This window comes from Pelodiscus sinensis, chromosome 2, assembly GCF_052426305.1.
Source record: "Pelodiscus sinensis isolate ZL-2025 chromosome 2, ASM5242630v1, whole genome shotgun sequence".
Lineage (NCBI taxonomy): Eukaryota > Metazoa > Chordata > Testudines > Trionychidae > Pelodiscus > Pelodiscus sinensis.
The window spans coordinates 13,525-26,449 of NC_143053.1; the positions used below are offsets into that span (position 1 = coordinate 13,525).

Sequence of the window (12,925 nt, forward strand, 5' to 3'; positions counted from 1 at the left end):
ATACCCTAACCCTTAACCCTAACCCTAACCCTAAACCCTAAACCCTAAACCCTAACCCCAACAAATTTTCCTCCCACTTTTTGGGCAAGGATCAGAGATGCGTTTATATTTCAAAGACAGGGATTTAAACATCTCATTTCTCACTGAACCAAAACTCAGGTGCAACTACCTGCCACACTCACTTCTTAATTACTACTATTACAGCCATCCGAAAAGTAGCAGCACAATTAATGATGTCCCTGCTAAATGATAACAGGACCCCAATATTTTCCTGTATTGTAACAAATGCCATTGTTGGACTCTTACCATCCTCCTGAATTACAATGAATTCATGTCATCTTTATAAATAGATACATGAAGCTATAACATTTTAACATTATCTAGCACACTGCAATTAATAAGTATGTCGGACCCTTATATTTTCATTCCTTTTAGTCACTTATATAAACACTTAACAATATTGAAATTTAAAAATTATCATCAGGCTTCCAAATTAATGCCCCATTGATATGAATGGTTTGATAGACAGATGTGCTTATACACAAGTCAGATTTTGAGGGTTTAATTTGCAATCATGAGCATTAGACTGGGGAATGAAAGAGATGAGAGCAATAATTAAAAGATGCTCAAATATCTAGAGCATTGTTATTAAGAATATTCTGACACAAAGACAATTACGTGTTAATTTATGCACCTACATAGTTGCTCTATATATTGGACCCTGCCCATCCATCAGCATGGACAGATAGAACTTGCCCTGTGATGTCATGATATTCTGTCACCTTGGATACACACAACTTTCAAGAAAGGCCAATCACACTAGTGTGTTCGACTTCTTACTATGTGGCAAAGCCACACAGCTGATGATCGGTCCAGCTGTCAGAAATTACTATTCTATTACTTCCTGGGAGTTCATAGATAGAGAAACTACCTGAAAGTTTATTAAGATCAAGAGTGGGAGAGAAGGTAAGACAATGGAGGTTAGAGAGTTTCAAATATATGCTTCAGACCTTTCAGGGCTCCCTTGGAGCTCTGAATTCTGGGGCCTTCTTTCACAAGCCTGGAAACATTATAGGCCTTTCCACACACAGAGAATTTGACCCTTATAGATCTTTCATCCATCTTCCTAAACTCACACAATTCTGTCAAAAATCTCTCAGTCCTGACCTCTATGCCCCCCTGCTATTCCAATCAGCCTTTCATATAGAAAGGCTATAAAAATAAAAAAAAACTCAATAATAATGGGGGATTTCCCATATTGACTGGGAACATGTCACCTTAGGAAGGGATAGAGAGATAGTTTCTTGACACCTTAAATGACTGCTTAAAAGCTCAAGTTGTGGTAGGAAAGGTCCAGGTTGGATATTAGGAAAAACTATTTCACTAGGAGGGTGGTGAAGCACTGGAATGGGTTACCTAGGGAAGTAGTGGAGTCTCCATCCCTAGAGGTGTTTAAGTCTCGGCTTGACAAAGCCCTGGCCGGGTTGATTTAGTTGGAATTGGGCCTGCCTAGAGCAGGGGGCTGGACTTGATGACTTTCTGAGGTCTCTTCCAGTTCTATGATTCTATGATTCTATGACTGCTTCTTAAAGCAGCTGGTTCTGGAATCCACAAGACGAGAGGCAAGTCCTAAGTGAAGTCCAGGATCTGGTCCAAGAGGTCACTATAGCTAGACCACTTGGAAACTGTGACCATAATAACATCCCTATAGTGGGAAACCACCACATCAGCCCAACACTGTGGCATTGAATTTCAGAAAGGGGAACTATGCAAAAATAAGGAGGTTAAACAGAAATTAAAAGGTACAGTGCCAAAAAATGAAATCCGTGCAAAATGCATGCACATTTTTCAAAGGCACCATAACAGAGGCTCAATTTAAATGTATACCCAAATTTTAAAACATAGTAAAAGGACCAAAAAAAATGACATCATGGCTTAGCAACCAAGTAAAAGAAGCAATGAGAGATAAAAAGGCATCTTTAAAAAAAAAGTGGAAGTTAAATCCTAATGATGAAAGTAGAAAGGAGCATAAACGTCATCAAATGAAGTATACACATATAATTAGGTAAGCCAAAAAGGAATTTGAAGAACAGCTAGCCAAAAACTCAAAAAGTAATAGCACATTTTTAGGTACATCAGAAGCAGGAAGCCTGATAAATAACAAGTGGGGCCACTGGACAATCAAGATGTTAAAGGAGCACACAAGAATGATAAAGTCATTGCAGAGAAACAAACTTAATTCTTTGCATTGGTCTTCACAACTGAGGTCGTGAGAGAGATTCCCAAACCTAAGCCATTTTTTAAGGTGACAAATGTGAGGAATTGTCCCAGACTGAGGAGTCATTAGAGGAGGTTTTGGAACAAATTGATAAACTAAATAATAACAAGTCACCAGGACCAGATGGCATTCACACAAGAGTTCTGAAAAAGCTTTGCACAAAAGGGACTTTTGCCTGAACGGGAGCAGAATAGTATTTCCGCAAGAAGCACTGATTTCTTACAGTAGGAAGTCAGTGCTTTTGCGGAAATTCAAGCGGCTAGTGTAGACAGCTGGCAAGTTTTTCTGGAAAAGCGGCTGATTTTCTGGAAAAACTGGCCGGTCTAGACACAGCCGGGGAGTCCAGTGGAGATAACGTACTTAGATTTTGAGAAAGCCTTTGACCAGGTTCCTCACTAAAGGCTCTTAAGCAAAGTATTTTGTAATGGGATAAGAGAGAAGGTCCTCTCATGGACTGATAAATCATAGAATACTAGAACTGCAAAGGATCTTGAGAGATCATCAAATCTAGTTCCCTGCACTCAGGGCAGGACCAAGCACCCTCCAGATCATCCCTGAGAGATGTCTATCCAACCTCCTTTTAAATATCTCCAGCGATAGAGATTCCACAACCTCCCTAGGCAACTTATTCCAGTGTTTAACCATCCTGACAGGTAGGAAATTTTTCCTAATGTCCAACCTAAACCTCCTTTGTTGCAATTTAAGCCCATTGCTTCTTATGCTATCCTCAGAGGCCAAGGAGAACAAATTTTTCTCTCTCCTTGTAACACCCTTTTAGATACTTGAAAACTGCTATCATATCCTCTCTCAGGGTATGTCTACACTACAAAGTTAGTTCGAACTAACGGACGTTAGTTCGAACTAACTTTAATAGGTGCTACACTAGCGCTCCGCTAGTTCGAATTTGAATCGAACTAGCGGAGCGCTTAGTTCGAACTAGGTAAACCTCATTTTACGAGGACTAACGCCTAGTTCGAACTAGCTAGTTCGAACTAAGGGCTGTGTAGCCCTTTAGTTCGAACTAGTGGGAGGCTAGCCCTCCCCAGGTTTCCCTGGTGGCCACTCTGGCCAACACCAGGGAAACTCTATGCCCCCCTCCCGGCCCCGGACCCCTTAAAGGGGCACGGGCTGGCTACGGTGCCCGTGCCAGGTGCAAGCCTGCCAGCACCCAGCTAGCAGACCCTGCACCTGGCACGGCACAGAGCCACCCACCCGATGCCCCCCAGCCCACCCCCTCTTGCCGGGACCAGGCTGGCGGCTCCCGGGAGCTTGCCCTGGACCGCAAGAGGTGGGCACCTTCCTGGGCTAGTGCGGACATCGTGGACCTCGTCCACGATCTCCGCACTAGGCACAGGAAAGTGGCTGTCTAGGGCAGGAGAGCTGCCAGCCTGGCCACCCAGGACCAGGTGTGCATGAAAATCAAGGGGGTCCACTGAGACCCCCGACACTGAGCCCTGAGCTTACAATGGCCGTCCTGGGTCAGACCAAAGGTCCATCTAGCCCAGTAGCCTGTCTGCCAACAGCGGCCAACCCTAGGGACCCTGGAGGGGATGGACTGAAGACAATGACCAAGCCATTTGTCTCGTGCCATCCCTCTCCAGCCTTCCACAAACTTTGGGCAGGGACACCACTCCTACCCTCTGGCTAATAGGACTCCATGGACCCAACCTCCATCACTTTATCTCACTTCCCTTTAAACTCTGTTCTAGTTGTAGCCTTCACAGCCTCCTGCAGCAAGGAGTTCCACAGGTTAACTATTTGCTTTGTCAAGAAGAACAACTTTCTCTTACTAGTTTCAAGCCTGCTACCCATTCCTTTCCTTTGGTGTCCTCTAGTCCTTCTTTAGGGGAACTCAGGAAGAACTTTTCTGAATGCACCCTCTCCACCCAACCCCTGCTTTTAGAGACCTCTATCCTGTCCCCCCTCCGTCTCCTCTTTTCTAAGCTGAACAGTCCCAGTCTCTGTAGCCTTTCTTCATCTGGGACCTGTTCCCAACCCCTGATCATGTTAGTTGCCCTCCCCTCTCCCAGCCTTTCTCTTCCCCTCTCCCACCTCCTTTTCCCAGTGTCCCCCAGTTTTTTTCAATAAAGACAGAGTCAATGTTGGAAGAAACGTTATCTTTATTTTGTACATCAATAAGAAGAGGGGCTAGGGAAGGGTAAGTGGAAGGAGGTGAGGGAGGAATGGGGTACGAGCCCCCGATGGGGAGGACTGGGCTGGCTCTGCGGGCTTCTGGGGGTGGAAGCTCTCCTGCAGCCCCCCAATTACTCCCTCTCCCCAGATGGCAGCCTGCGGCAAGTGCAGCCGGGCTGATGGCCGAGTGGTGTGATGTGCCCAGTGTGGGCACTCCAAGCCAGAACTTCTTTGGAAGCGGGGCACCCCTTAGAACTGTGTGTCCGGGGTGGGGGTCGGGACCCTTTAAGCGCAGCCCTCGGCTAGCCTGAGACAGCAGCTCCATGCTCTAAGTCCTCCTTTTATGCCCTGCCGGCACTGCTTCCGGCCATCCTTAAGCCCTGTTCAGAGTCCACTCAATGTGGACTTACTAGTTCGAACTAGCAAAACGCTAGTTCGAACTAGTTTTTAGTTCTAGACGCGTTAGTTCGAACTAGCTTAGTTCGAATTAACTAATTCGAACTAAGTTAGTTCGAACTAGCGCTGTAGTGTAGACGTACCCTCAGTCTTCTCTTTTCTAAACTAAACAAGCCCAATTCTTTCAGTCTTCCCTCATAGGTCATGCTTTCTAGACCTTTCATCATTTTTGTTGCTCTTCTCTGGACCTTCTCCAATTTCTCCACATCTAGGCCTAATCAGTGTAAAGTAGAGAAGAAGAAGAATGACTTATCGTGTCTTGCTCATAACACTCCTGTTAATGCATCCCAGAATCATGTTTGCTTTTTGCAACAGTGTCACACTGTTGACTCATGTTTAACTTGTCCACTATGACCCCTAAATCCCTTTCAACAGTACTCTTTCCTGGACAATCACTTCCCATTCTGTATGGCTGTGCCTAGACTGGCAAGTTTTTCCGGAAAATCAGCCGCTTTTCCAGAAAAACTTGCCAGCTGTCTACACTGGCCGCTTGAATTTCCGGAAAAGCACTGACGATCTCATGTAAGATCGTCAGTGCTTTTCCGGAAATACTATGCAGATCCCATTCGGGCAAAAGTCTTTTTCGGAAAGACTTTTGCGCAAAAGGGCCAGTGTAGACAGCACAGTACTGTTTTCCGCAAAAAAGCCCCGATCGCGAAAATGGCGATCAGGGCTTTTTTGCAGAAAAGCGCGTCTAGATTGGCCACGGACGCTTTTCCGCAAAAAGTGCTTTTGCGGAAAAGCATCCTGCCAATCTAGTCGCGCTTTTCCAAAAATGCTTTTAATGGAAAAGTTTTCTGTTAAAAGCATTTTCGGAAAATCATGCCAGTGTAGACGTAGCCTATGTGTGAAACTGATTGTTCCTTCCTAAGTGGAGTTTTTTGCAGTTGTCCTCAATAAACTTCATCCTATTTACCTCAGACCATTTCTCCAGTTTGTCCAGATAATTTTGAATTATGACCTTGTCCTCTAAAGTGCTTGCAACACCCCTCCCCGCCCCCCAATTTGGTACAAACTGCAAACTTAATAAACGTGATCTCTATTCCATCATCTAAATTGTTGATGAAGATATTGAACAGAACCGGTCCCAAAACAGGCCCCTGCATGACTGAGAGCCGTTAATGACTACTCTCTGAGAACAGCTAGTCAGCCAGTTATGCACCCACCTTATAGCAGCCCCATCTAAGTTGTATTTCCCTAATTTACTGATAAGAAGTTCATGCAAGACCGTATCAAATGCCTTACTAAAGTCTAGGCATACCATGTCAGCTGCTTCTCCTTTATCCACAAGACTTGTTATCCTATCAAAGAAAGCTATCAGGGTATGTCTACACTACCACCCTAGTTCGAACTAGGGTGGTAATGTAGGCAACCGGAGTTGCAAATGAAGCCCGGGATTTGAATTTCCTGGGCTTCATTTGCATAAAGCTGGGCGCCGCCATTTTTAAATGTCCGCTAGTGCAGACTCCGTGCTGCGCGGCTACATGCGGCACAGACTAGGTAGTTCGGACTAGGCTTCCTAGTCCGAACTACCGTTACTCCTCATGAAAAACGGCGCCCGGCTTTATGCAAATGAAGCCCGGGAAATTCAAATCCCGGGCTTCATTTGCAACTCCGGTTGCCTACATTACCACCCTAGTTCGAACTAGGGTGGTAGTGTAGACATACCCTACCATTCCTTAGAATCATGAACTCTATGATTTCATGGTCAGTTTCACCCAAGCTGCCTTCCACTTTCAAATTTTCAACCTGTTCCTCCCTATTTGTTAAAATCAAATCTAGAATAGCTTCCCCCCCCCAGTTGCTTTCTCAGCCTTCTGAAATAAGAAATTGTCTCCAATGCAGTCCAAGAACTTACTGGATAATCTGTGTCCTGCTGTGTTAGTTTCCTAACATATGCCTGGATAGTTTAAGTCCTCCATCATCACCAAATCCTGAACTTTAGATGATTTTGTGGTTTAAAAAAAGCCTCATCCACCTCTTCTGCTTGGGTAGGTGGTCTGTAGTAGAATCCTAGTATGACATCACCCTTGGTTATTACCTCTTTTAACCTAACCCAGAGATTCTCAACTAGTCTGTCTCCTATGTCCATCTCCACCTCAGTCCAAGTATATACATTTTTAATATATAAGGCAACACCTCCTCCATTTTTCTCTTCCTGAGTAAGCTATATTTTATTCCAATCGTGTGTATTATCCTACCATGTCTCTGTGATGCCAACTTAGTAATAGTTGTGTTTATTTTTTAGCACTTGAAGTTCTTCCTTTTATTTCCCATACTTCTTGCATTTGTATATAGGCATCTAAGATACTGATTTCAGTCCCGCCTCCCCCCCACCCCAGTTCTCTCTGCCTGTCCTTTATTACTGCTATTATAGCCCATGCTCCCTCCCAATTCTGAGCCATCTCCCAGGTCTCCATGATTTTCATGTACCAGCGGGCTTCAGTCACCTGCCCCCACTGGAACTAATTTAAAACCCTCCTCACTAGGCTAGCCAGTCTATATCCAAATACTCTCTTTCCCCTTCCTTGAAAGGTAAACCCTATCTCTGCTTAGCAGTCCTTCTTCTTGGAACAGCATCCCATGGCCAAGGAAGTCAAATCCCTCCTGTCAACACCATCTTTGTTGCCAAGCATTCACCTCCAGGAATCACCTGTCTCTGCCTGGGCCTCTACCTTTGACGAGAAGGACTAAAGAGAATGCCACCTGTGCTCCAAACTCCTTTACCCATCTTCCCAGAGCCCTGTAGTCACTTCTGTAGTAAGATGAAGGTCTAAAACATAAGCCCATGTAGCACAGGCCTTGTTTGAAGCCTGAGGCCTAGCTAACAACAGACAAAACATAAAGCAAAGCTAAGCTGTGAGCAAGAGATAGGCCCTTGCTCACAGAACTTGGCACAAACTGGGTTGAGAGTGCAAAACACAAACTGGTAATAGGCCCAGGTGCAGAACAGTAATTGGTAGAGTTGCCAGATGGTTTCAACTAAAATACCAGACATGCTTGACATTACATCACAATCTACATTACATCTTATTTAGAACATACCGGACATTTATATTTTCTAAGTTGGGTTCCTGAACAGAAAGCTCAAATACTGGACCGTCCAGTTCAAAACCAGACACCGGGCAACCCTGGTAATTGGTGCTGGTCTTAAGTTGAAATCACATGGTACCACTCATTAAAGAAGACCTTCGTATCCACTCCTCACAGACAAAACTTGGCTAACATAAAGCAAAGCTAAGCTGTGAGCAAGAGGCAGGCCTTTGCTCACAGCTTAGCTTTGCTTTATGTTAGCTAAATTTTGCCTGTTAGCTAGGCCTCAGGCCTCAGACCAGGCCTATGCTACATGGGCTTATGTTTTAGCCCTTCATCTTACTACAACTCTTGATCTGCTCAAGGTCACACCTTGCAGTATCATTAGTGCTCACATGGATGAGTAGCATGGGGTAGTAGTCAGAGGGCTAGATAATCCTCAACAGTGCCCTCTTAACATCTCGGATACGGGCCCCTGGGAGGCAGCATACCTCTTGAGATGACATGTCAGGGCGACAGATAGGTGTCTCTGTCCCCCTCAGAAGAGAGTCTCCAACTGCTACTACCCTACCCTTCTTCTTTGCAGTGGTGGCTGCAGACCTCTCAGACTTAGGGGTACATGGCTTCTCCTCTTTAGACGGTGATTCTTTATCTCCTGTAACCAGAACCGTGTAATGATTCTCTAAAACCACAGTGGGAAGGTTGGGAGCAGGGGTGGAGTACTGCCTGCTGCCAGAAGTGATGAGCTGCCAGAGTCCCCCCTGAAAGAGAGCCATGTCCTCCTCTACCAATGGTGTGCCAGCAGTCTTTTGTAATGGGATAGCTTCCTCAGCATGAGTGGTCTCCACATGAATACTCTCAAAGAATTCCTCATGGGCTCGAATACTCCTTAGCCTAGTCACCTCCTCCTCTAGTTCTCCCACCTGCTTCCTGAGAGATTCCACCAGCAGACACCTTTCACATTGAATGGTCTCCCCAGCCTGGATTTCAATAAGTGGAAGTTGCAAGCCACAGTCCCTGCAAAACCACACCAGGATCTGGGTAGAGGCATCTGTAGTCAGGTGGTCTATCTGGCTACAGGTGCAGGTGGAGGTGACAGAAGCAGTGGTGGCACGAGTGTTGCAGGTCTTCCTAACCATATTAGGAGGCCCTCTCAAGCTCCCCTGTCTGCAGCTCTCTGTTCTGCTTCGCTTCTCTGGTTGCTCTGCCTTTGGCTTTTAAAGCCTGCTCACCTAGGTCAGGCCTACCCCCTATATAGTCACATAGGGGGAGGCTGATCCCAAGGCTGAGTGAGACTGATCAAGGGAACAAAAGATCAACCCCCCCAGATATCCAATCCCAACCGCCACACCAACTGCAACAGAAAAATAAACAGTCAAGCAAACTCACTCACACCAAAGCTAGAACACTGTCTTGGTGGCCTGTTCAGCAGTGGGATCTCTTGCACTCCCTCTCAACTTTCTCCATCTGCAGACCCCTGTCCACTTCAGTCCCCTGGTTGGTCTGCCTCTGGCTTTTGAAACATGCTCACCTAAGTCAGGCCTTCCCCCTCGTTAGCCACATGGGGCAAACTGATCCCAAGGCTGAATGAGGCTGATCAAAGGGAATCAAGGAAACAAAAGATCAAACGCTCCCAGACACCCAATCCCAATTGCCACATTAACTGAAATCACCTGCAATAGAAACAGAAACAAAATGCAAACAGTCAAGCAAACTCACTCATGCCAAAAACTAGTACACTCGCCTGTTCAGTGTTCGGATCTCTTGTGCTCCCTCTCAACTACTCCTGTCTGCAGCCCCCTGTCCACTTCTTTAACTGATTAAAAGAGAGGAAACAAATGGTAGGAATGAATGGTCAGATTTGAGAATCGAAAGAGGTAACTGGTGATATCCCCCAAGGGTACACCCTGGGACCAATTCTAGTCCAACATATTCATAAATTATCTGGAGAAAGGAATAAACAGTGAGGTGGCAAAATTTGCTGATTATGCTAAAGTGATCAAGATAATTAAGTCCAAAGCAGACTGTGAAGATCTTCAAAGTAATCTCACAAAACTAGGTGACTGGACAATAAATTAGCAGAATAATTTTTATGTTCATAAATGCAAAGTAATGCATATTGGAAAACATAATCCTAATTATAAGTATAAAATTATGTAGCCCAAATTAGCTGCTACCACTCAAGAGAGATATCTTGTAGTCATTATGGATAGTTCTCTGAAACCATCCACTCAATGTGCAGCAGCAGTCAAAAGAGAAAATAGAATGTTGGGAATCATTAAGAAAGGGACAGAGAATAAGACAGGGTATGTCTACACTACCCCGCTAGTTCGAACTAGCGGGGTAATGTATGCATACCGCACTTGCTAATGAAGCCCGGGATTTGAATTTCCCGGGCTTCATTAGCATAAGCGGGGAGCCGCCATTTTTAAATCCCCGCTGCTTCGAACCCCGTGTAGCGCGGCTACACGGGGCTCGAACTAGGTAGTTCGGACTAGGGTGCCTATTCCGAACTACCGTTACTCCGCGTTACTCCTCGCGCTACACGGGGTTCGAAGCAGCGGGGATTTAAAAATGGCGGCTCCCCGCTTATGCTAATGAAGCCCGGGAAATTCAAATCCCGGGCTTCATTAGCAAGTGCGGTATGCATACATTACCCCGCTAGTTCGAACTAGCGGGGTAGTGTAGACATACCCCCAGAGAGTATCTTATTACCTCCATGGTACACCTGCATCTTGTGTACTGCATGCAGATATGGTTGCTTCATCTCAAGCAAGATATCTTAGCATTGATAACAGTTCATAAAAGAGCAACAAAAATAATTAGGGATATGGAACGGCTGCCATATAAGGACAGATGAATAAAACTGGGACTTTTCAGCTTTGAAAAGAGATGACCAAGGGCGGATATAATAGAGATCTATAAAATCATGACTGGTGTGAAAAAAGTTAATAAAGAAGCATTATGTAATCCTTCCCATAACACAAGAACTAGGGGTCACCAAATTAAATTAATAGATAGCTTGTTTAAAACAAACAAAAGGAAGTACTTCTTCACATAATGCACAGTCAATCTATGGAACTCTTTGCCAGAGGATGTTTTAAAGGCTAAAATTATAACAGGGTTAAAAAAAGAGATAGATAAATTCATGGAGGATAGGTCCATCAATGGCTTTTAGGCAGGATGGGCAGGGAGGTGTGTCTAGCCTTAGTTTGCCAGAAGCTGGAAATGGGTGACAGGGGATGGACCACCTGATGATTACTTGTTCTGTCCACCCCTTCTGATGCACCTAGCACTGGCCACTGTTGAAAGATAGGATACTGTCATTCAGTACTGTCATTCTAGTCCTGGCCACACAACCCCTCCCAAATTCAACCTGAATAAGAGATCAAGCATGAAAATTTCAGGCCAACCAATTAAAATCTGCCAATATTTCAATCAGTTAAAAACAGGAAATGGGAAGAGTTAGCCAACTTTAAATATATGTTTCTAGTTCTTCACCTACAATATATAATTACCCTTACGCTGTTGTATTTTGCTAGTATACCTAGCACCCCAGCACTGAACATGGCATCCAAGAAAAAGAAGCCAGAACAAAAAGCTAATGGTTTTGGGGAACGCAAGCAAGGAACAAATAGAAAAGAAGGTGATATATCTAAGGCAAGGAGCAGCACAGAACCGTTTGTGAGAGAGAGAGAGCAGTATCTGCAGAAGGAATATAAGATCCTGACTGATCATGTGAACACGTACATGAAGCGAATAGAGCACTTCCTGTGGGAGAATGAGTTCCTGGATAAGGAGGCTCAGAAGATTCAGGAGGACAGTAAAGCCTATGTGACCTATATAAGCAAACACACTCAGAAATGTCAAAATGCTATCATCACACTAAATGACCAGAACCACTCTGATCTGGCACAGATCCGAAAGCAGAAGGAAGAGCTGATCTCACAGTACACAGATAAAGAGAAGGAGGTGAGGAACCAACTGATGGAGATGGAGACAAAGTATTCTCTTATGAACAAGGAGGTTGAAGACTTGCAACCCTTCAAGGACCTGCAGTTGGAACAACTGAGTAGAATCAAGGAGCTGGAGAAAGAACTGCTGATCACAAAAATCCAGCACTCAGAGCAAATGCACAAGGTCAAGAGCAAATTCCTGCAAGCAAAAGCTGAATATGAGCTGGACTCTCATCAGAAGGTTCAGTCTCTGGCCAAGAGAGCTGAAGAGGAAGCTGTACGCAGCCTAATCCATCATACCAAGCAGGTGAAAGCAGAGAATTGGCGACTGCGCCATGAACTTCTCAGCCTCATCCGACGCTCACACATCCTCAAATTGTTCAAGCTTCAACTGAGAGAACAACAACAGCAACTCATTCGGGAGCACCATTATAGCCAAGACCTTGCACGCATGCGCCATTGGTTAAAGCAACATGTGACACAGGGCTCAGACAAGAAAATCAACAGCTTTGGCAGCTCCCTCAAAAGCATCACATCAGACCAGATCAGACACATCCCTACTTCCCTCACTAGCAATAAATCACAATAAAGTTATATTTAACTTTTATAGTTAATGACATTTGAAAGTTCAATCCCTTTTCTCCAAAAAATAAGTAACTTAAAATTTCCCTCTCTGGAGAGAAACTAGGATGATCAATAAATGTATGCTTCCCACACCAGCAGATTACATCTTGGATTAAAAAAAAGACAGAGGAGGGAATGGAGAGAAGAACAATAAAAATAAATTAAAAAGGCAAGAAGTTCTTGAGTACAGATACTTGTTTCTGAGGGTATAATCTCATGAGGTTGTAAAGATGGGTTCTCAGGCCAGCTGAGGAACCTTTACATGGCACAGAGCAGAGATATCTGAAAGTCTATTTTGTGATGCCTGCTGCCTCTGGGACATGCAGTCATCCCATGCTGTGTTTGTACACACTGCAGACTTGAACTCCTGAAAGCCTGCTATCCTTACGTACTCCAGTTTTCCAAACCCAAGTCACTGAGGGTATGTCTACACTACCACCCTAGT

The 12,925-nt window shown here is 44.7% G+C and overlaps 1 protein-coding gene across 1 annotated transcript; it reads left to right on the forward strand.

The window, feature by feature from the left end:
* The first annotated feature begins 801 nt into the window (after positions 1-801).
* On the forward strand, positions 802-12,656 carry CCDC166 (coiled-coil domain containing 166). The gene is made up of 2 exons (XM_006119118.3): positions 802-966; positions 11,443-12,656. Exon 2 carries the CDS (start codon positions 11,468-11,470, stop codon positions 12,443-12,445), a length of 978 nt encoding a protein of 325 aa, XP_006119180.1. The 5' UTR covers positions 802-966; positions 11,443-11,467; the 3' UTR covers positions 12,446-12,656.
* The last annotated feature ends 269 nt before the right edge of the window (positions 12,657-12,925 follow it).